Here is a 24,492-nt window from a genome sequence, read left to right as displayed (position 1 = left end):
TTTCTAGTTCTGCATAAGATTTTTTTTATTTACTGTGAATTTAATTTATTTGCTCAAAGGAGCGGTAGCCTAGAAAGGGTATTAGTTTCGAAACGGCATTTTGCGCTGTTTTACTGTAAATGTCCGTTTCAGCTGGCAAATTCTTGCTACCAAATATTATCGCCCTGTATTATATTTAAAGAAATTAAATAATGAATAATCAGCGTGAATACATGTATGTTTCCCGCACTGTGAAAAAACGATGGTGTCTAATTTTGAATAACGTAAACCTCCACCCGAACATGGGCATCTGGACAACCGAATTTCGAATTTGTTTTAATCCATTTCATATTTTGTAAAACTTAACGAATTTTTGATTAACAAACTCAACGAGTTCAAAGCGAGCAATGGCAACACTGTACGGAAAATAACATTTTTATATCCAGCGCGGAAATTCTAAAGATATGCTGTTTTCAAATATTTTGTGATATTGCTATTGAATATAATTTTATGTGGTTTACGGAAGAAGAACATGATATTCAATAAATAAAGGTAACACACAAGACGTTTAAAAAAAGGTATCTTTGGGCATAATATAAAATCTGAGTGCTTCCAGACTTTATTTCATTTTATCTCCCCCCCCCCCAATTACACTCAGAAAAGTTTATGCTCCGAATTTTATAAATTATTAAAACAAATAATAATATTGTAATGTTAATAATTAATGATTATATAATCAAATAAATTATCATTTTGTAATCTTATTATAATTTTAATTGTTAATGGTTTAATTTTACTTTATTTGTTTCAAAGCGTCATGTACAGTCAATCTTATTTAATTTTACTTTATTTGTACGCAAAAATAAGTTCATAAATTTTTGTGTTTAGAGTTTTTACCATTTTACCAATGTAAAGATGTTTGCATAAGAATTACGTGTGAAAAAATGCGCAAAATGCAGTAAAAAGTGCTTTGATGAGATATATTAAATTTTAGTTGAAAAACCTGTGACTTTCATAATCTCATCACTATACAACGTATCACATTTAATAATTCAAAACAATTATGTGATACAAACGCCATAGGTTTCAGTGTTAAAGTAAACCAGATCGTCCCTACTCCTTCTTGCGGTTCTGGGTTAGTCTATCTCTTACAAGGTCCATGTTGCTGAGTTGTAGTGGTTGAAGAATCAGTCTCCACATATATAAGGCAGATATTTGTCTTATATTAAAATTGAACTCGTCACGTTTTTCATACATGTGCTTGTCGTATTTTAATAGTACAGATTTTATGTTCAAGAAGGTTTTTCTGGGGGAGGGGGAACTCGATTTTTTTTTCCTTCCACCCTTATCAAAGCTGGATTCAAGCAGCATGGAGAAACGAAAATCGGTAATTTTGAACAAAACTCTTTGCAAATGTTAGTTCTCTCGGAACGAAACTGCAAGGAGAAAAATGCATTTCCGTTTTTCCCCTGTTTTTCTGTACAGTAGCTCTGATTATAGTAATTCTATTAATTTTTTCTTGTATTTAACTGAAATGTATTTTAATTGCTGACATAAAAAAAACTTATTATTTTTACATTATTTATTAGAAATAGCAAAACATGTTTGATTAGTCCCTTTTTTTAGATTCACTGCTAAATATTGCCCTTGCGAAAGGAGGACAGTGACTGACTTATTTGATAAAAATGTTACTTGAGAGACTATGAATATTTAAAAAACATAGCGATATTGTTGAGTATTACTCATAATTTGAAAATAGACAAGGATTTTTTATTGATTTAGAATTTGGCTACAACTGTATTTTTGAATCAATGCCTTTGTTCACAAGCCTTGAATTCTCAATTGGAATATTATTTCCATTAAGATATTCCATAGATTTAAAATTACGCAGAAAATAAACTTCAAATCGTCTTTTTCTATATTATGCTGTATAAAATCAACTGCTCCACCTAAGCCTAAGCTTATTCCGCAGCTTACTTAAGCAGCTTGTATGTTCCAATTACGGACGTCTGTCTTCCTACCTTTGAACAGGTATCCACCGAAAACATAGCGGCCAAACGTGGCGGACGAAAAACGTCGAGGAGAAGACAGCGCAAAGCGAAAATGTCGTCGGACAAAACATCATGGAAGCTAAGAAAACAAGAAGAAAACATCGCAGTTCTAAAACATCGTGGTGCAAAATATCATTGTCGAAAATCATGCGGTTCAAAATCTTTGCAGTTTAAAAACATAGTCGTCGAAAATATTATAGTAAAAAATTAAGCAGCTTAAATCATCGCATGATGATAACATCGCAGACGAGCGTTTTTCAGATTTAAAAGTTATAACTGCAAATTCACATAATGACTTACAAGACCAAGAAGGAAGGAAGAGAGATTTATTCGCGCCTCCCTAATGACTTATGAAAAAGCGAACTAGATTCCGTTAATGTTTCTCTTCAGAAATTGGCAGCAAGAGTGACTGAGAGATAAAATCGCTGAACGCTGATAGTTTGATCCAGCAAATGAGCTGGCTGCATGAGATTTTTGTGCTTTTCCTAATGCAAAACATCAGTACAAGACAGTTACTAAGAAAGTCCTCAACAAAAGCATCTGTCCCTTTAAGCAGATAGCGTTAGTGTGCTTTGCCATAGTTCAATAAATCCAAATCCCCTACTGAAATATTATGCAACTGATACATTTCGCCGTTTCTCATAAATCAGCATCCAAACGATTAACTGCACGCTGTACATGATTTTCAGAAACATTTTAAGAAGATGAATAGACTGAAACAAAACCAGATTTCATTTTTGCTTAAAGAATATCAGATGAATAGAGGTGAAAGAAAATAATTTGATAATTAACTAAACAATTTTAATAGAGGTAATATCAAGCAGTTACTCATGCTTCTTTTCCTATTTTTTTAATTTATACTTTTTCGTGAAAAATATCAATAAAACTTGAAAAAGGAGTATAATTAATTAATACGATTAGTTAAAACGTCAGCTCCAAATTATATTAATTGTTATAAGAAGATTTAATTTCCTACTCATTTTTAATTTTTAAATTCGTAAGTTTCGTTCTTATTTTTTCAGCAAAGATTTATTTATTAATTCAAAAATTTGAAACACAAAAGTAAAAATATTCCTCATTCTTTCTTGCGTTCGCAAACAATGATGCGAATATGCATTTACAAATTTTAGAGCCTGAATGCATGTCTGTGATGTTATCGCGCCCCGATATTTTAGACGACAATGTTTTCTAACTGCGATGTTTTTGAATCGCTTTGTTTTCTGAGCGACGTTTTCGCTCGCGATGTTTTCTGCTGTAACTTTTAAACCTATTTATTTATCAATTGATGTTGAAAGCGTCTTAATCTACATTAATTTTCCGTTTGCTGTATCAAAGTCAGGATACTGGGGAAACTTCGTTCTTTTCCATAAATCGATAATAAACGATGTTTAGACTAAGTCAAAAATCGTGTATTTTCGAAATTTCGACTCTCTCTAACATCTTTTGGCTGTTTCTGTATACAGTAATTAAAAGAGTTATTGTTAAATTCATCGGTTACATATATACCAAATAGTCTTTCAAATGTATGGGACATTTAAACGCTGCTAATTATATAATTAAAAATTAACAGTCATCAATGTTTATCTTGAGAGTTACTTTTGATATTTTAAAAACTTCTGAGCTTAAACTTAGACAAAAAAGTAGCCTTAAGTAGGCTCATATTTTCAATAAAACGCTATCGACTGGAGAGTGATTAGACATAGATCATTCTTCTTCAGGAGCAAATAATTTTTGCAAAAGTAAGATGAACGAAAACCACTTTATATTGAAAGCATTTGGCTCAGCAAAGCGAAAATGAATTATTATGCCGAAGCTGTCAATGAAGATAGTAAGGAAATCTGAAAATTACTGTTTTCTTTGATAGACGGAATTACGTCTTGCTTATGCTTGTTTTCTTCCCATTTTTACAAAAACATTATGATATCGAAGAATAAGAATCTATGTTTGATTGCCGGAATGGAACTAAAACATGGTGGATTGCTGATAGATTTGACTCGAGGAACTTTCTTCTTCCTCATCATATGGCTTCATGCAATAATATCAAGCATATTCGGTTAGCAGTCGGAAAGTCTTCAGTTTGAATCCCGCAGACAGTATCTGTGATTTTCCTATTTCCCATTTCAACAATCCTTATAGATTCTACAAGGTACACAAAATTGGAAATTAAAAGTCCTATAAAAGTACACATTGTTGGAACACGTCAGAGATTTGTTAGGAATAGTACAATATTAATAATGTTTTGTTAATTAAGGGACTTACTAAAATGTTATTTATCATTAAATAATACTGAACAAAGAAATCAACAGAAATCAATAAAGAGTACTGATAAAACATAGCGAATAGATATCGCTGAATGATACTGATAAAACAATTTTAACAAGTATGTAGTGTAGAAACATAAACTTCCGCTTAAGTATTTTAAATTGCCTGTTTTATAAAAATGAACCTACAATTTGCTGTAAAATTTCAGTAAGGTAAATCCTCTTTAATCATCGTTCAAGCTCTATGTAAGGCATGATTCCAAAGTCAATAATCATTAGATTACTTGTTTTTTTCATTTAGAGATTAAAAACACGCAGTCTCATTGAGTGATGATGGTCTTTGTATCAAATGTCTTTAGTTTTTATATTTTTTAATGAAACAAAATCTGATATTTTCTAATTTTTATTACTGAAAAATACTAATTTAAACAGAAAGAATTTCATAAACAAATTTAACTAAAAGCTATTATTGTATACATTAAATTCCATTTCTCGTCACAGCAATCCTTTTTTTTTAATTAATCAATGCATATCAGATCTTATTTTCAAAAATCATTTAAAAACATGCTTTTATTACTTTCGTTTATATTAGGGGATCTCGTTTTAAAACCTACGGATGGGCACCTGACAGGAAATGAAATTGTACTTCCTGTTCATATTGAATCTCAGTTTTCGCCAAGAATAGAACAGCTTAGATACATAGTTGTTCCTGAAGATTCCTTAATAACATTAAACTCTTCATTCTTATTTCTCGAAGACAAAGATAATATCGAGGATGTTATTTTTAAAATTTTGCAAGGTAAGTGATTGTTCTCTTTCAGAAAATTCTAAAATAATAAATGATAACTTTAAATTTACTAATTTTGAAAAATATAGCAGCAAAAAGACGATTGAAATATTTTCTAAAGATTGGATTTTTCTTCTATGTTTCTTATGCGGCTATTAAATTTGAACATATGAAATAAAAAGTAGAAATTTTTTAATGTTTTTCCCTTCTAAAAAGGCTTATAAGAGTTTATTTAGCTCTCTGAACACTATAAAGAGCGAGAACTGTAACATAAGAGGGAGAGTTGGGGACAAAATTGTAAATCTGATGAACTTTAGGTTCTTTATCTGGATAAGTATCAAGGGAAGGTAATTTAATTTTATTTATTGCTATATTGCCTGTTACAATTATGCGAATTATACATTGAGTAAATGAAGCCATGCTATAGAAATTAAACTTTAATTGAGTTATTTCATTGTAAAAAGTAAATAAATAAGTAAAAAAAATAGAAAGTAAAAAACGTTCTCTTACCAAAGAAATTTTTACCTGCATAGTTTTTGCATACGTTATTACTTAATCACGTCAAATTAATATTTTATAATTTTTTTCTTATCTAGGTCCGTGCTCTGGAAAACTACTTTTACTACCAGATGGAAACGAAATACTTCAAGTGACATCTGAAGAATTCTTTGAAAATAGATTAGCTTTCAGGAGCTTCAAAACCAACGACAATTACGAGGATAATTTTGTACTTCAGGTTTCAGATGGCTTCAATTCAAAAATAATCAATGTCAAAATTTTTATTTTACCTAAGGTATCTTCTCAGTTTTTATATTAAATATGTTTCTAATCCTAGTAATTTTAACTCTGTTTATTTATGAAATATTCTGTATTGTTTAATACTATAGTTTTTGCAACATAAACATTACAACTGTCAAAAGAAATTAGTCAGATCTTCAATTTCAGTTCACCGACGATGATTCCATCTTGACTTCCAGTTTGAAACAAACCACTGCTTCTCTAAGAAATTAAATTTAAAAGGTTATATAAATGGCAAGATTCAGTTTTCAAAAATAATGGTTACTTATAGGCTTCTTTCTTAGTATTATAATTCTAGTTGTTTCAAATGGTCTATGTCGGAAAAGATACAATTTTTCAAAGCAGCTTAATTTTTATGCAAATGCAACATCGTGAAAATAGATCCTTAGAAAGCTGCACCTTCCTGACTGTGAACAGGAATTGGAAATGGAAAAGCATAAATCATATTCCAGGCACCTTTTTGGAATGGACACACAAGTCAGAGATTTACAGAAAAACGTAACGATTGCCACTATTGATATTGAGTTTCACTCAGGTTTTTTTCAAGTATTATAGATTTAGAACTACATAATTCATATTTCAGGCACAATTTTGGAATGGACATACCACCAAAATGACTGCCACTGTTGGTATGGAGTTTTATACAGATTTTTTGTCAAGTTTTGTAGAGTTCAAAGAATAATACGAGTTTAATTAATCTGGACTATGGAAATATGTATTTTCTAATCAGAAATTGCCTGAATATGTGAACTGAAATATGTGAAATCTGTAACGAGAATACAATTGTCCGGAAGACTGTGTTTTTGTTTCATTTAAAAATGTTTATAAATTTTTTTGTCAAAAATTAATGTCAACACTCGTTTAGATTTTGGGTTGCAATCTGAATATTAGTTATTATTTGACTGACCAAAATATTTATAATACGGAATTTATGAAATATATTTTAAAGCATTTTCTCTGTAGATCTCTATTCACTTTTTATATGTTGTCTAGTTGCTTCACAAATTATTTGTTGCTGATAACACCATCGAAAATAAAGAAATTATGTTTAGTACTTAATTGAACATTAAATTTAAGTGATAGGGAAAATAATTACATTCACATATTATTGTGCCTCATACTATTTACTAAATTACTGCTTTATTTCCAAACTGCCATACGTTTTATCTATCTTTTATTATTTTGACTTCTGATTTTAAATTAAGAACAGAATTTTCTTCTTCAAAGAGTTTAAAGGTAGTTGATAGTTGATAGCATACGAGATCACCGGTGTTTTACCATGGGGACAACTTTCTGTAAGTTAGATTTGTTGTCAAAATTAGAGATTTCTCCAGGTTTGAACAGATTTGTGAGACCGAATTCATTTTATATGTGAGGCTCTGGTACTCCTGACGATGGAATTCTTGCTACGATGAGCGCTTGCATGGAGTGTAACTTATCAGATATTTTTTAGAATTGGAGGCTAATGACTTGATGTGTGTTTTATGCGTGCAGAATGTCTGAAGGGAGAAAATTACTGATGACATAATGAAGTTTTCCTTCAGATAAGAAATTCTTCATCAGGGAAGACAATATATCAAAGAATGCCTATATTTTCTTCTAAAATACTCATTATTTTCATGATGTTTCTTTTGTGTTCTTTTCTAAGGAAAACTATATATTTTGGATTTATTTGTGATAGATGCTAAATATGGTAATCTTTTGTTATTTGGGAATTTAAATAGATAATGTCTTAATTTGGCGGAGATGCAAATATCTGTTGATGAGATACTTCTGGAATAAAGGTTGGTAGGGAATTGACTATTACCTGAAAAAATCCAGTTTAAATGTGTAGTAGTTATATGTCTACTAGTATTACAATTTGGAAACATTCTGAAAGTAGTCCTTTTGTCCCTTTTGTGTGATATCCAATTCTGTTGCTATGCTGTCGGTACTATTTGCTGCAGACTGAAAGTGAAAGGATTTCTTGACCAAGGTAAGCATAGGATGTGGCTGTTTATTGTTGCTGTGTCTTGTGCAGCTTCTTTCACAAGTTTATCTGTTTCTTCGTTTTTATCATTTCCATCGTGTTCTTTGATCCATGAAATAATATTATTTTGTTGTTTACATTTTAACCAACTAACAGTTTTGTGGATCACCGTTCGAGTGCCGTGAAAGGGAACTTCCCTGATTTGCCTGTACACCGCTCAGTACCAGCCAGTGCATTTTCCTACACCAATCCGCTGATTTGCCCGGTCTTTTCACTTTTCTTACTTTCGCAGTGTTTCTAATAAGTGTCTCTAATAACTGTCTGTCTAAAACCAGTTCAAAGACAGGTTTCACTGCTTTTCGTTTAGGCTTTGTCGTTGCTCAAAAAGGAAAGATAGCTGAAAATGTGTCGGAAAATAAACTAGGTATTTTGGTTCCGATTGTGATATTGTACTCTGCTTACTTTTAGGTTTTAAAATATATCATACCAAAGTATATACTGCTATTTTCGAACCATCAGTGGAAGTTAAATGATAAAATGCTAGAGATACTAATTTCCTGGTGGTTATGTGATGTGGAAGATATTTTTGAGCTGGTTGACAATCGAGATAAGAGTTCCTGGGCTCGTAATTGACTGGGCTGAAGATGTTGCCAAATGCATTGGTTGGGATATTAGGTTGCAGGATTTAGGCTCTAGTACCTTTGACTTGTGCTTTGATATGCAGAGGTATTTGATATGTAGAGGCAGTGTTTGATATGAGAGGTTTTCTTCCTGTTAAAATTTGCAATGCGGAAGTAGAAGTAGTTTTATACATTCTTTGGTAAATTGAGAAGTAAAAGTCGTGAATACTAACAATCAACAGTCTTTTCTTTTCCTGCATATTTTCTTAATATTATAAATTAAGTAGCACATGTTTTTACGTTTTAAAATAGGATAGTCTTTATGCTGCTTATATTTGTTTCTACTTCTAGAAAAATAAAGATTTAGCTGTTGTACGAATTAAGCCTTTGTATGCAGAATTGGATTCTGCAGTAAAATTCACAAAGGATCATTTGCTCACGGTAGGTGAAAATTTAAACCCTAGCGAAATTATGTACAGCATTGACAGTTCATCTTTTCCTCTATCTGGTAAGATTTCACACTGTGTTTTTCTTTTTATTTATCTAATTTATTATTATTATTTTATTTAATTTTATTTTGAATATTTTTGTATTAACTTTGTTAAATCATTTATATTTGCAGGACAGTTTTTGGAAATGTCTAGTAATTCAGCAGACATTCAAGAAATGAATGGCAAAATAATCTTGTTTAGTCAAGAAGATATTGACAAAGGAAAAATATTTTATAAACATAATGATAACAGCACATCAAAAATCATATTGCATTTTCAAGTATGTTCACATTCGTAATAATCTGCAGTAGTTAAATATAAAAGATAGCTATATATTGAAAAGTAAACAATATTAAATTCATCACGTTTTCAACTTGGATCAAGCTATTATAAAAAATAATGTTAATATAATTTTTTTATTATTTTTCTGTAATAGCTTGATCGAGGACGAATATGTAATGGATTTAAATGTCTTTTATTTTTCAATATTATTACCATCAGTTGTTGAAGCTTTTGGAGCATAAGTGGATTAGATTTAGAATTTCTTCTATACTGCATTTTTCCATTATATACAAGGTGCCCACTTAAGTCCGGTACCACCTATTTAACTGCCGAATGCTTGCAGTTATAGTCATAAAAATGGTGGCTAGGTATAGTAAAGTGGCTATGTGCTACTAAATGATACTGCTTACGGTGTCATCTGGTGAAAAAAGCGGGATTAGCGTTCCTAATCCCGAAAAAATGGCGAAACAGGAGGAAAGAATGAATAACAGAGTTGTAGAGCATCATTGATTTAGCATGAAAAGACACCTCGTATACATGAATGTTAAGAACACAACGTTTTAAACGCGTATTTATATGTTCGCGGTTTTATACTCTGTGACATGATAAAACTATCTTAGAAAGGAAAAAACAGCTAGTTACCATAAGATATCGTTATTTTCGATGTCCAAATTTCTCCCCGTTAGCTGAAATGCACTCCTGGACCCTTCTTAGAACTTAACATGCATACATTGTAGAATAGCGAGTGACACGTTTACACAAGCATCGTTAACATGTCGTTGAATGCCCTGCAGTGTTTGCAGAGGGACAGCATACATCTGCTATTTCCTCACAGAAAAACGTTCATTAGATTTAGATAAACGTGGAAGCCACTCTTAGAAACCACCACACCAGTTTATTCGTTCTTCAGATTCTCCATCAAGTACTGCTTAACTGGTGATATCTAGTGCGCGTTATGTTGAACTATCCGTTCCGGAGTTGAAGCAACAGCAGAGTCTCAACACAATCGGATATTATGTCTTGCAGAAGTTCTAAATATCGTGCAACCGCTTACGTACCCTGACAAAATATTGGGCTGATTAGCCTATTATTGTAAATTCCACACCAAATATCTGCACAAGGATGCACCCTGCGGGGTTTGAACCACACTTCTTTTGATTGCCAATTACAAGTGATATAACTGTGCCGCTATGCCGCACAGTTATATCGCTTGTAATTTGCAATGAAAATCCAAATTCATTCGTAATTTTCGTCCGAAATATAATCTTTTCTCTCTTCGTCCAAGTTTAGTGACGTCAGAGTTTTGGAAATCGTGAAGAAACACACTTGCGTTTTCAATATTCTGTTTCTAGTATTCATATCCACAAGATTCTAAAAGGTTCGTACTAAATCGATAATGCTGTACAATTTTATAATTCACTTTTTTCTCCTATTTTGTAACTTTTTCGAGATAGGAACGCGTTCTGCGCCGTTTTCCACAGGTCGCACTGTAAGCGGTCTTCTCTAGTAGCGCGTAGTCACTTTACTACACCTAGAGACCAGTTATATGACTATAGCTGCAACCGTTCAGCAATTAAACGAGTGGTACTGTACTTTAGTGGGCACCGTGTATATATTAAAACTATTTTTCTTAAGCATTTAAGAAATGTTTCGTAAAACACTTAGTAACTAGGCGATGAACATTCATCGGAAGTGCTTTTTGATGAATTGAATGTAAATTCCATTCTTAAAAAATTAGAATATATTCATGTCTAATGTAAAAATGCTTAAGAATAATATTCAGTATCTCTTGTTTTACTTTCTACTCTTAATGTTTTATCAAGAGTAACCAAAGCATCAAGATTGAAGGTCATAAATCTGTGAAAAGTCTGCAATGGATACATAGTAGTAATAACTAGCTCCAGTATAACTGAATATAAAGCTGAAAAAGTCTTCGAAAATAGGAATAAATTCAGAATTCTTTAGTTGCAGAACCTTTTGTGTGTAAAACATATATCAGCCAGCCCGCTGATGTGTTTCTTTCTTATATAGTACTACTGCTGGTGAGTTATTGCCATTCAATTAATTATCAACTAAATTTCAAAATAAAACAATACCAAGCCCATTTCAAATTAAATATAATTTTATTCAATAGCAAATTATATAATTATTATCTAAAATTAAAGCACTGACTGCTTTTGGCAGGCCAATAATAATGCTAACTGACTAAAATCTCTTTGAAAAGTAATACACTAACTCTTCAGGAACTAGAAGCATATGACAGCAGCAACTGATAAACAAACGTACCTATTATCATACAAATAAATTAGAGCTCTCTTCAGTTTCAGATTCAATTACCACATTCACGCAAGCAGGGGCAAAAAAGTGCAGTATCAACTGGATTCAATATTAGTCAGCCAAAACATGAGCAGTTATAATTAAATCGTTTACGTTAATTTGCTTGCAATGCTTCTTATTCTGATAACTATGTTGATTAACTTGAAGTTTCTGCTTGTTTTTATTCAGAATGAACCCATTAGAATCCCCCTGACAGGTTAATAACTTAAATGAATATTGCATTTACCTCCATCAAAAGATTGGATTTTTGATTATAGATCGCTTACATTAGTTTTTTTATTGATCTCTTATGTCTAAGAGATCAATAAATCAATGATAAAGCTAATCAGGCTATCTTTCTAAGAGAAGGGATACCTCCGTTGCGGAAGGTTTAAAAGAAACTGACTTGTATTCACATTATAAACGAGGCAGTCTTTGAAACTCCCATTCAGCTAGCCAACCCTGGGATTCAGATTTACGTTGAACTACTAGTGTTATGCAGTTTTATCTACTCGAATCCTGGTGGAGAAGTATTTTGTAAAATTGTCCGCAAAAGGAAAGTAAGATGAAATTTTAATTGAACTAATAATCACATCTTCATCATCCCATATAATTTAAATATATGATATAGGGTTGAGAGATCGTTTGACTTCCTTAATTTTTCTTGTTATACCATTGGTCAACTATTATGATTTTCTTCTCGTTTTCAGTCTTCAGGCAGTGTTTTTTTTTTTTTTTTTTTTTTTTTTTTTTTTTTTGTTTACATTTTCGTCCATATGTTCATCCTTTAAGCGTCATCTTGAGAGAAGCCCACCAGCGGCCGAGCGGTAAAGTCGCTGAACACTGGTAGTTCGGTCCGAGGTTCGAATCCCGCGAACGGGCTGGCTGCATGGGCATTTTCGTGGTTTTCCCCATGTGTAACGTGTATACGAGCCAGTTTCCCTTATAAAGTCCTCCACGAAGGCATCCCTCCTCTTAGGCAGATAGCCTTCGAGGCTTTGCCATAATCACACACACACATCTTGAGAGAAAAATCGCTGACAAATATAAATCACTTAAAACATCTGCATTCCTCTAGCCATTTCATTCGCAAAATCCGACCACTTTTTATTTCGGCTACAAATCGATTGAGAAATATTTTGTCTTTGTCGGTTGTAGTTGCTGGGCACTAACGGCTCATGTGCATTCCTGTTTATTCATTATAGCTGTTTTATCTTCAATCGTACAATCTTTACGGCTCATGTATGCATTCGTTTTTATAGTGTATAACGTTGCGCGCCTCCAACTTGCACGCAACCAAGAGGTGACTGTGAAAACTTGTATAAAAGATAAGCCTTGTGAAGGGTTTAAGTCCCTTTTTATTCAACGTAATAAATTACAATTGCGTCCTCTTGACGCTTACAGACTGTGCCTACTTGGCAGTCAAATAAAAATAATAACCTGAAAAGAAAGTAAAGACAAGATTCTAACTACGAGGCTCTCTAAAATAACTAACTCACCGTGTTTTACAATACCGCTGCTAATTCAGCAGACTTGAAGCTCACTGGAACAATTTCCACTACTTCCCGCCAAGCACATAGGCCGCAACGCGGGGTTCTTCAATTCTCGCTAACTACCTCCGCGCTCGCTAAGTAAGAGAATCTCTTACCGAACTTGTTTCCTTCTATTTAAATCAGAATACTTCCGCTGATAATTTGAATCCCTGCGCGTTCTACTCAAATTTACATATTCTGGCATTGGCAGTTCCAGGGGAAAGTAAGGCTTGACAGGAAAGATAGTTTAAACTTAAAATAAATGTTAGTTAAAATAAATATAAACCCTACATTTGCCGCTGCCAGAATTTGGAAAACTTGGAAGCAGGTCCTACAAACGACCTGTTGTAAGTTTATCTAATTCTGAACTAACTGGCGAGAACCTCGTTTACACAAAAAAAAATCTTATGTAACAATTATATATTAAAATTCTGTTACTCGTTACAAAGCTTTCTTCTTACAGCAACTTTTCCTGGACTTCATCAATCAATCTTGGTCTTTCCTTCCAGCATCTGGAAGGAATAAGTATCAGTATCTTTCTACATACATTATAATTTACACTTTCTTGACACAATAAATTTTTGTTTTTAACGATTCGTTTTTCTTAGTTATTGCTTACTTCACATTCATTCAATTTTTCAAGCATTAATTTAACTTTACCCTGGCTCTCCACCGTGTGTGGTGTCAAACGGGAATATTCGTGTTTTAGTCTTACAACACTTCCCCTAACCACCATGATTTGTTAGAATTCAACAACCAAATAGACACACTTTACTCGACATTCTACAACTCAATGAGCTACTTTAATATTCTTAAAAATTCAAATGTAGGTGGAGAACCCTACAAGACACATTCATTCTAACTTCCCCCTCATTCATCTTTAAACATGCAGGCTTTCGCTCTAAAGCATGACTTTACAGTTTAATACTTAAATTTTGACTTCCTTGCTTTTAAGCATTCACTTTTAGCATCTACAATTTTATGCTTCTAGACTAAATTCTACTTTTACATAACATGCAAGTATTTACATACATTTACAAAAGTTTAATACATATGCTTTTTACAATTTACCATAAAATGAATAAGAGAAAATAAATTTTTACTTTACTCATTCTTCGCCAAGCTGGCGGCACTGAAAGTAAAATTCTTATTAATACAAGAATACGAAGTTATTTTTATCTTCGGCCAAATTTTGGCTTTAACATAACAGAATTAGTCTTTCGACCAACAGAAAATGCTTGTTTTTAGCTTTTACACTTAAAGAAAATAATACTTTTGCCTTAGCTAAATAAAGTAAAACAAAACTAAGTCTCAACCGAGACATATTGACTTTCGTCAAAACATAGAACTTCGTACTTATGCATAACATTTCGGAACAAAAGAGAAAAATATTTATAGAAGGTTTTAACTTATCTTTGAGTTTTCGATGCTTGAAACTCCGTCATCCGTTTTTGGCAAAATTGATCCCAAGTTAGAGGTTTCATAGATGTCAATCTTCTCCTTATTGATCTCCGAGTGTCGTCCACGTTGCTCTTTCTTTTGCGTCCTCTACATGCTGGCCTCTTGACGGAGTAATCGTCTGGTTGTTGGCCTTTGCGTTTCTGCCTGGGACGGCTGGTCTTGACGTCCTCCGGTCTGGAGTCCTTCTTGAATTTCTTCTGTTCCTCGTATTTTTGTGCCTCCTGCTGGCGTTTCAGTTTCCGGAACGGTGGCCTTGCTGGCACCTGACTCTGTGGCCGTGTGCGCGTTCTCCTTGATGTGTAATTTCTCCTGCCATCCTTTGTAGGTGGTGTTTTCGTCTTTACCACGGTTTCTTTACCCGGTTCATCTGTATTTTTGTTTTTCTTAAACGCCGGAGTTTGAAAATCATTTTTTCTTTTTGATACCGACGTCCGGGTTGTAGAAGTGCTAGGTCTCTCTTCAGTTCTCCGTTTCTTGGGTGGTGGAATAGTTGTTGCAGTCTCTGGCCCTTCTATTTCGTTTAGACTTGAGTCCTGCAAGAAACTTTTAATGATTTCAAAATCATTTGGATTATAGTATTTTTTCACCTGGTCGGGACTTGCTTTACAGATTTCCCCTCTGTCGTTCTTAAGATATAATACTAACCCTTTGATTTCCTGAATTACATAGGGGCCTTCAAACTTTGGAGCTAGCTTTGCCATAAAATTGTCTGGGGCACTTGATAAAGAAAATTTCTGCTTCAATACTTTATCCCCAACTTTAAAATCTGCTTCACGGCGTTTTCTATCATAATATAACTTTTGTCTATTTCTTGCCGTATCCGAGGTTTTAAGCGCCTGATCAATCAACTTTTGCACATCTTGTTGTTTAAACTCCTGCTCTCTTTGTTGCACAAAGAATAATTTATCTAAAGGCGTAATTAACTTTCTGCCTAAAAATAATTCTGCTGGAGTTTTTCCCGTAGTATCATGATGTGCCGTTCTTAAAGCATAAGCTAATTCATTTATGTAGCCATCCCAGCGCTTGTGATGTGTGCTCACGTAACTGCGAATTATTTTTACTATGTTTTTATTAACTCTTTCTGCTATGTTAGCCTGTGGTCTATACGGAACCATTTTGATATGGCGTATACCAAGTCCATTGCATATGTTTTCAAATACTTGACTAATGAATTGTTTTCCGTTATCGCTAATGACTTTTATCGTTGCACCGTATTTTAAAATGTATCTGTGTAAGAATGCATCTGCGACTGTTTTGGCTGACGCGCGTTTAAGAGGAACAATTTCTATCCATTTTGAAAAATGATCTACTATTACTAAAAGAAAACGATTTTTATTTAACTCGCTCTGGGGGAAGGGACCAAGGAGATCTATGCCTAAAATTTCATTCGGAAATGTAGCGCGAATGCTATTTAAGTACCCGGCCGGGCTGTAATTAATATCATTTATTAACTGACATTAATTGCAGGACCTGACATACGCCGTTACTATTTTGTATAATTGCGGGAAATATACCGCCTCGCGTACCCTTTTTATAGTCTTTCTGACCCCGATGTGGCCCGCTGTTTTTTTTTCGTGCAACTCCTTCAAAATGCTTAATCGAAGCGAGGCTGGGATGACTGGCTTATACTCAAGATTTTCGTTTGTTGTTTTCGTATAGAATAATAAATTATCTATTATTTCATAGTTTTTTGCTCTATTTCTTATCGCATCGATATCTGTATGGTCAAAGCTTTCGGGGTCTTTCAAATAAGCATAGATATTTCCAAATTCAGGATCAGTTTTCAGTTCAGTAATAACCGTATCTCTAGAATCTAAAATTTTTGAAGTCAACACAGCGCATTTAAGTTCATTTCCTTCGTCGTCCAGTTTTATACGAGAAAGTGCGTCAGCTACATTGTTTTCCTTACCCGGTTTATATTTTATTGTGATATTATATTCTTGGAGTTTTAAAGCCCATCTTATTAACCTGGGCGTTAGGTTTTTTCCCGAGTAAAGTGTACCAACAGCCGCATGATCCGAAAAGACTGTTACTGGCGATTTGCCGAAATAAACTCGAAATTTGTGTACAGCCATTAATACGGCTAATGTTTCTCTTTCTGTAGCTGTATAATTCCTTTGTGTCTGATTCAATGTTTTACTAAAAAATGCCAGCGGATGGTTATTTTGCATAAGAACCGCACCCACCGCATAGTCTGACGCATCTGCCGCAATTTCCAGGTTTTCGTCCCCCTCAGGGAATTTTAAAACAGGGGCATTAATAAGCGCTTCTTTTAATCTTTCAAAAGCTGTGTTAGCTTCCGCTGTCCACGTAAATTTACTCTTTTTTCTTTTGATTACTAAGAGTGGTTCAACAATATTAGCGAAATCTTTTATGAAAGATCGATAGTAAGAACATAATCCAAGGAAAGACGAAAGTTTCTTGGCGGTGTTGGGCGGTGGGAAATTCTTAATAGCTTTTATTTTTGAATCTTGCGTTTCTATACCCTTTTGCGAAATTTTATAACCGAGATATTTAAGTTCTTTAGTTGCGAACTTGCATTTTGAGGCGTTAATTGTAAGACCGGCCTCTTTTAATAATTTAAAAACTTGTTCGAGGTCATTAATGTGTTGTTCCAACGTACTACTCGTTATAATTATATCATCTAGATAAATTAAAGTTGATTTTCCTAGGACAGGCTTTAGAACAATGTCCATAGCTCTCTGGAATGTTGATGGGGCCCCACACAACCCAAAGGGCATGCGTAAAAATGCATAAGTGCCCGATTTTGTTATAAACGCGGTTTTGTGTATATCTTCGGGTCTCATAGCTATTTGATAGTAGCCAGACGTTAAGTCCAAAGTAGACATATATCTTGTCGATTTGATCTGTCTAATGATCTCGTCTATAACCGGCAAAGGGTAAACTGGAAATTTAGTGATACTATTTAGTTTTCTATAATCGATAGCAAACCTCCAAGCCCTTTTATCTGAAGGAGGAAACTCGTTCTTTTTCCTACATAGTACGACTGGACTCGCGTACTCACTATTTATGGGCGTTATTATTTTATTCTTTAACATCTCCTGAATATGTTCTTCGATGATTAAGTCTTTTTGTTTATCATAGCGATACGGTTTAGTCCTACAAGGTTTTTCGGCATTTAATTGAATCTTGTGAGTCACGATTTGACAGTTTCCTGGTTTTTCTGAAAACAAATGAGAAAAATTACTCACCACTTGCTGTATTGCTTTACTTTCCTGGTCATTCAAATGGCTAAGGTCCAATTCAGGTGTCTCCACAGGTTCCACCACCCTCTGGTCCATCTCCAGCACCACGGAACTATCTTGAAAATTCAATTTGGCCCTCGCGGCCCTTAAAAAGTCCATACCTAAAATAAGAGAGTGTTGCAGGTGTTTCACCACAAAAATTAATACTTTGAGATTTTCCTCTTTTACCTGTACGTTTAATGATACTTTCCCGATGCAGTGACATGTTTTTCCTTGCGCCGCTATAATTTCCGTATTTCTGGTTTTAAAGAGTCGTATCCTATAAAAATTCTTTTTGAAGAACTTTTCAGTCATGAAATTTCCTTCTGCTCCTGTATCGATGAGGGCTTCTACTGGTACATCGCCAACCAGGACTTGTATAATTGGTAGCTGTGAGTTTTTTACGATGACTGTATTTAAATGTCTATTTGAGGGTTTTTTTAAAACTTCCGGGGTCTGGACCCTCCCTTTCACAGGCCCCTCTAGTCGTTTAAAGCTTTCCTTTCAATCTGTGTCTTCTGGGTACGCGGATGCTTATTTTCAAATTTTCTTTTTGGGCCTTGACCTTCGAGTTTCGATGCGTTAACTTGATAATTCTTTCCCCCATATGAGCGATTTCCATTTCTGGTTTCCTCCTTCCTTCGGGTATGTTGAGAATATGTTTCCCCTCTCGCTTTTTCCGCTATTCTGCGATTTTGAAACTTCACCGCCAATTCGAAAAGTTCCTGCAATGTGTTTGGGTTTCTAAGTAGTCTTGGACAGCGGGTAACAATCTTGGTAATATTATTTCAATAATCTCCGCATCGGGTTTTTTCCCATACAGCATATCCGTTAGCTTGATTTTTCGTAAAATAAAGTCCGTCAAATCTGCTGTATCCCGTTGATAGAAACTATATAGCTCGGCTTCCAGCCGTGCGCGATCTTTCACTATGGGGAAGGCCTTTACTAAGGATTTTTTGAAATTTTCAAATGTATATGTCGGGCTTCCAAATTCCCTTAATAGAAATTTGCCTATGTTCTTCCACCATAGCGCGGCCTGTCCTCTTAGTGCTGATGTGGCGATGGCAACTTTTTGTCTTTCAGGCACAGGGTAGAGCTGAAAGTGGTTTTCTTATACCTTCTAAAAATACGGACACCGAATTTTTTCCGTCGAAATAGACGTTTGGCTTGATTGATGCTCTCAAAGTCTGGACCAGGTATCCAAATCCTTCTAACTGCGTTGTCATTTCTTGGTGTTGTCCAGCGGCTTCCATCCAGTTTTCGGCCATTTCAGTTCGATAAGTGTTCGGGCGCCAATATAACGTTGCGCGCCTCCAACTTGCACGCAACCAAGAGGTGACTGTGAAAACTTGTATAAAAGATAAGCCTTGTGAAGGGTTTAAGTCCCTTTTTATTCAACGTAATAAATTACAATTGCGTCCTCTTGACGCTTACAGACTGTGCCTACTTGGCAGTCAAATAAAAATAATAACCTGAAAAGAAAGTAAAGACAAGATTCTAACTATGAGGCTCTCTAAAATAACTAACTCACCGTGTTTTACAATACCGCTGCTAATTCAGCAGACTTGAAGCTCACTGGAACAATTTCCACTACTTCCCGCCAAGCACATAGGCCGCAACGCGGGGTTCTTCAATTCTCGCTAACTACCTCCACGCTCGTGAAGCAAGAAAGCACACTTTCGAACTCGTTTCCCTTCTATTTAACTCAGAATACTTCCGCTGACTATTTTGAATACTTTGCGCGTTCTACTAAAATTTACATACTCTGGCATTGGCAATTCCAGAGAAAAGTAAGGCTTGACAGGAAAGATAGTTTAAACTTAAAATAAATGTTAGTTAAAATAAATATAAACCCTACAAGTGTATGTTTTGTGTTACTGCGAGTCTTCTATTATTTAACCAAACGTTGTATCCATTTATTTGCCTCATCATTCGTGGTGCCCGAAATAAAACAGTGGATGATAATTCGCCGCCAAACTAATATTGCTTCACTGCGTGCCCCCTTTAGGTGTTTGAGTAAGGAGAAATATAAAAAATTAAGCGTTATTATCCTTTCCCGTCTCTTGTTGTAATAATAAGCACACTGATGCTGTGATTCGAAGTGCCCAAGCCTGACTATAGGCTAAGACATGGGAAATTTTTCTATGAGTTCTCATCCATAAATGTTTTAGTTTTAGTCTATGTTAGTTTTGGAGAGGTATTCATTTTAAAACTTCTTTTTTAAAAACAGGTGTAGTCGAGATAATTTACTTGGTTAAAGACTCGTTTGATGTATTAACTATTTCTGAAATACTTATTAGCATCGTTAATTGCTACATGTTTCTGGTATCTTTCGGAGAATGTCTAATAGGCAAATTGGCTGTTAGGAAAATAAGTCCATTTGAATTTAAGTTTTCGCGTCTCTTATTTCTTCGTTCTGTTTTGTAAATATGTGTTAGAGAAAAATTATGGAGTCTCTACTTTTCTTTTCCTTTCAGACTAAAACAAGAGCCGAAATAACTTAAATTAACTGCATATTTAACTGACTGGAAATTTAAACGACAGTTATGCAAATATCTGTAAATTTTGTACATTTCAATAGATTCTGATTACGAATCTATAACATAACATGGAAGGTAAAGTGCGTCATCGGTATAGGGCGTCGCAGGGATGAGATAATGTTAGGGAAGAATGACTGAGAGGTAGCGATGGTACACGCTCAAGGAGGAGCTAACAAATACTCGCCAACTAGGTCAAGGATGTGCTAAGGCGCAATCGAAGAAGGCAACCAAAAACGCCAGTATGCTCAGTCATATTCTGTGTTTGTTCCTTTTGAATTGAGAATAAATTTTTCAGTGATTTTGTTATTTTTTAATTATAATATTTTTTTATTTTACTTTTAAAAATTAAAACCTCTTAAACGCATTATTTTTAATTAAAATGCTCGCCCCCCCCCGTGGTAGACCGGTGCCTCAGCTAGTTTACTTACATATATTAAGCTAAAATTCAACTGTGTGTCTAACAGAACGCTAAAGACAGCTAAACACTTGACTTTAAGATATGTCCTTCTCATGCATGCTATTTTAAAATTCAAGTTATTGTTTTAAATTTTATTTACATACACGTTATTTTTTAAATGCTTAGATAACCAGCAAAATATCAAATAAGGTACTTGAAACAGAATTCGAAATCATTGGAACAAGATCCGAGCTCAACTCATCACTAACTCTACCAGAAAATCAGTTTGGAATGATGGTAAGTGTTGAATTTTCATTCAAGAACATTACTTTAGGACTATTTGAACTAAATTTCAAGCGTATTAAAAATTTTAATTTTTTCTAAAGGTACTCCAGAACCATCCCGCTACGATTTCGAGCGATCACCTCTTAGTGCAGAAAAGTGGTGTGCCCTCCAAAGATATTGTTTATATGATAACTAAAAAGTTACTAAAAGAGGAAGGATTCCTTGAAAATTTAGACAAACCAGGAATTAGACTGCAGTCTTTCACTCAGAAGGACATCGATGAAATGAAGATAGTCTATCATTCGCCGCCATATGTAGAACCAAACGAAAAGCAATTTACTTTTCAATTTATTGGTTAGTTACTTTCATTATTTTTATATATTCGTATTCCATAAAAATTGTGAATCTTTTCTTTATCGTTTACAAAGTTAAATTACTTCCAGGCTTATTTAACAAAAACAGTAAATAATCATTATATAGTTATCAATTTCACTGTCCGATACCTTGCAAAAAACATTTAAGCCAATAAAACATGCGGGAATCTGCAGTGTCATCATTATGTAACAGATAATCCACATGGGAATAGAAACACATTATAGATCGGAAATTACACTGCATATTCCTAGGTCGCGAAATCAAAGATGCCTAAACTATAAGATGTTGGAGTTTGAAACTTAGTTGGTGATCCAATTTATCGTGTGGTCGGTATCCAATTCTTCGAAATTTTAAACTCCTTGTGTTAATAGTAAATAATTAGTAACTAGCTTAAGAGGTTTTTTTTATATGTTAGCGCGATTTTATCCCGAAATTTTAACACGACAGTGCAATATGTTTTTTTAATAACTATTTAATTGAACGCTAAAATAATCTGATTTAAACTGAAATGGCATATAATTTTAGAGGAAGTTTTTGCCAAATTTCGGCTTACAAATGCCCATATTCAGTGCAAGTTTACGTTACTCAAAATTTGATGGTTCCAAGTACAGATGTTTTATCACAATGCGAGAAACATACATACACTTATGCAGATTTTTCATTATTCACACTTATGTCCATAAATTAAGGATAATTCAGAGTCACGCAGAAATCGAACTCTAAAATAAATATATCACCTGTAAAATTACTCTACACACATCTTCAAGAATCATATGCAAATTTCAAGAAGCAACCAGGTGACACCGATGCTACGTCACAATGACGAGAGTGTAAGAGAGTGATATATAAGGAATACAGGCAAAGAAGTAAAATTGTTCGCAGGCGCTTTATAAGCATTTCAGTGCAATAACCGAATGGTTATGACACAAACGACGCATTTGGATGATTTTTTACGTGGTAGAATTATCGCCCGTCTGGAATGTGGGCGTACCCAACTGGAAGTATCAGACGAACTTGGAATTGCCTAGAGTGTCATTTCCAGGCTTTGGTAACGATTCCAAGATGATGGTAATGTGAGTAGACGTTACAGCACAGGTCGCCCCAGAGTTACAACGCCGAATGAGAACCGGTATTTGGCAGTTACTGCCTAAAGAAACAGGCGGAGCACAGCCTCAGACCTGTCTCGTCAGCTCTCTTTAGCCACTGGTACGACAATTTCAAGGCAGACCGTGTACAGACGCTTAGGGCAGATTGGTCTATATGCTCGTAGACCTGTCAGATGCGTTCCACTTACTGCAACTCACTGTCGCCTGCGGTTAGCCTGGAGTAGAGAGCATGCATTGTGGACACCACAACAGTGGGCTTGTGTGATGTTTTCCGACAAGTCCAGGTTTAGCTTGCAGTCTGATTCTCGCCGGACTTTCATATAGAGAGCTCTAGCTACCCGTTACCACCAAGAAAACATCATTGAACGACACCGTTACGGTGCAGGAGTGCTCGTTTGGGGTGGAATTATTCTGGGTTCCTGAACTGACCTGCATTTTCAAATTAGAAGCATGACAAGCCAAATCTATCGGGACGTCATTCTGGAACATGTACGTTTGTTTCGGGGCGCCATGGGCGCACAATTTGTGTTTATGAATGACAACGCCCGTCCTCACCGTGCAAACATCGTAAGCGAATGACTTCAATCGGAGGATATCACCCGTATGGACTGGCCAGCATTCTCACCGGACTTGAATCCAGTAGAGCACGTGTGGGACGCTTGGCCATGCTTGGCCGACGAGTTGCAGCCCGTCAACCTCCTCCTACATGTCTACCGAAACTTCGGAAAGCATTGCTTTTTGATTGGTGTAATGTCCCCCAAGATCAGATCGATAATTTGATACTCAGCATGCCTAGGCGTTGTACGGACTGTATTGCATCGTCTGGGAGACATACAATGTATTAATAATCATAACAACCATGTAATATTGGTTTTTTGTAAATAGGTTTTTTTTAGAAAAAATCACTAATTTTTTCTAATAATATTAAACATATAGCATCTTTTTTTTTTTTTTTTTTTGCTCTTTACCATTTGTTTAATAAATAAGCTTTACAAATAAGTCAAATTTGTTTTGCTTCTAACTCTTCCTTTGCCTATTTTTGCATTATCCTTAATTTAGTGTAATTTCTTTAAATATTATACGTTGCGATAACATTTGGTGGTAACAATTTCAAAAGTGTTTCGCTGTTTATTGTAAATCGACGCAAAATGCCAAAACGATATTTATAACCCTTCTGAGTTACCCTTTGCGCTAATAAATAATATTAAATATGGATTAAACGAAGGAGGAAAGATTTTTTTATTGTTTTATTTTACAAAATAACTCAAACTTTTCTTAACAATGAGCAGTAAAATTAGCAAAATAAACCAACTCATGAAATAAACATTGGTAAACATTAACAAACATTAATCAGCTGAGTGAGTCATACCACAAGCATTGTTAAATATTGTTAGACATTGGTAAACATTAATAAACATTAATCAGCTGAGTGAGTCACAAGCATGTTTTCCTCTTCGTTTTTTCTAATATAAGTTTGCTATATTGATTAATTGTGATTTTCTAATTAATCATTTTAATTTGGAGAATCATTATAAAATTGTTTCCACTTTCAATCTCTGAATCCTATATATGAGTATAATGATATTTTAAACAACATAAGAAATTATAAATGCTGCAATTTTTGAAATTTTATATATAAATAATAATTAGCCATCGAAACAGCAAATATTATATGCTATACAAGTAATAATCATCATCTCAGTACACAAAACAATAATGAGATATATTTGACATGATTCACGTAATGTCTCACGTCTGAGCTTTAGTCACTAGTTTCTAAAAATTAAGGAAACGTCACAAAAATAGCGATAACTCGTTCAAAAATAAGCCAAACCCTATAAAATTTTAATATGTTGTCAAATAAGATTTGCTGAATAAAACTGAAGAATAAAATGACGTCTTCTATAGACATGACAAACATTTATTTAAACTACGAAGACGTTGAACAGCAGAGTAGAAACATGATATTACACAGCGCTTTGCACTTCTCTCTTACA

At 34.3% G+C, this 24,492-nt stretch overlaps 1 protein-coding gene across 6 annotated transcripts in view; it reads left to right on the top strand.

Annotated features, from left to right (window-relative positions):
• Positions 1-24,492, top strand: part of LOC118199880 (extracellular matrix organizing protein FRAS1-like) — a 284,180-nt gene that overhangs the window by 100,760 nt on the left and 158,928 nt on the right. For all 6 annotated transcript variants that reach the window (XR_015042588.1, XR_015042590.1, XM_085821910.1 and 3 more), the window contains exons 23-28: positions 4,884-5,090; positions 5,675-5,871; positions 8,817-8,973; positions 9,088-9,236; positions 20,916-21,026; positions 21,116-21,368. Coding sequence is in view for 4 of the 6 variants with exons in the window: in XM_085821910.1 (XP_085678036.1) it covers positions 4,884-5,090; positions 5,675-5,871; positions 8,817-8,973; positions 9,088-9,236; positions 20,916-21,026; positions 21,116-21,368 (1,074 nt within the window). In the remaining 2 variants the exon portion in view is untranslated. The remainder of the gene's footprint in view (positions 1-4,883; positions 5,091-5,674; positions 5,872-8,816; positions 8,974-9,087; positions 9,237-20,915; positions 21,027-21,115; positions 21,369-24,492) is intronic.

The sequence above is a fragment of the Stegodyphus dumicola genome, chromosome 8 (genome assembly GCF_044657685.1).
Source record: "Stegodyphus dumicola isolate Sdum_Otavi_A_Nest chromosome 8, ASM4465768v1".
In the NCBI taxonomy this organism is placed as follows: domain Eukaryota; kingdom Metazoa; phylum Arthropoda; class Arachnida; order Araneae; family Eresidae; genus Stegodyphus; species Stegodyphus dumicola.
The sequence above is the reverse complement of the archived record's forward strand: the minus strand, read 5'-3'. Positions and strand labels throughout refer to the sequence as shown.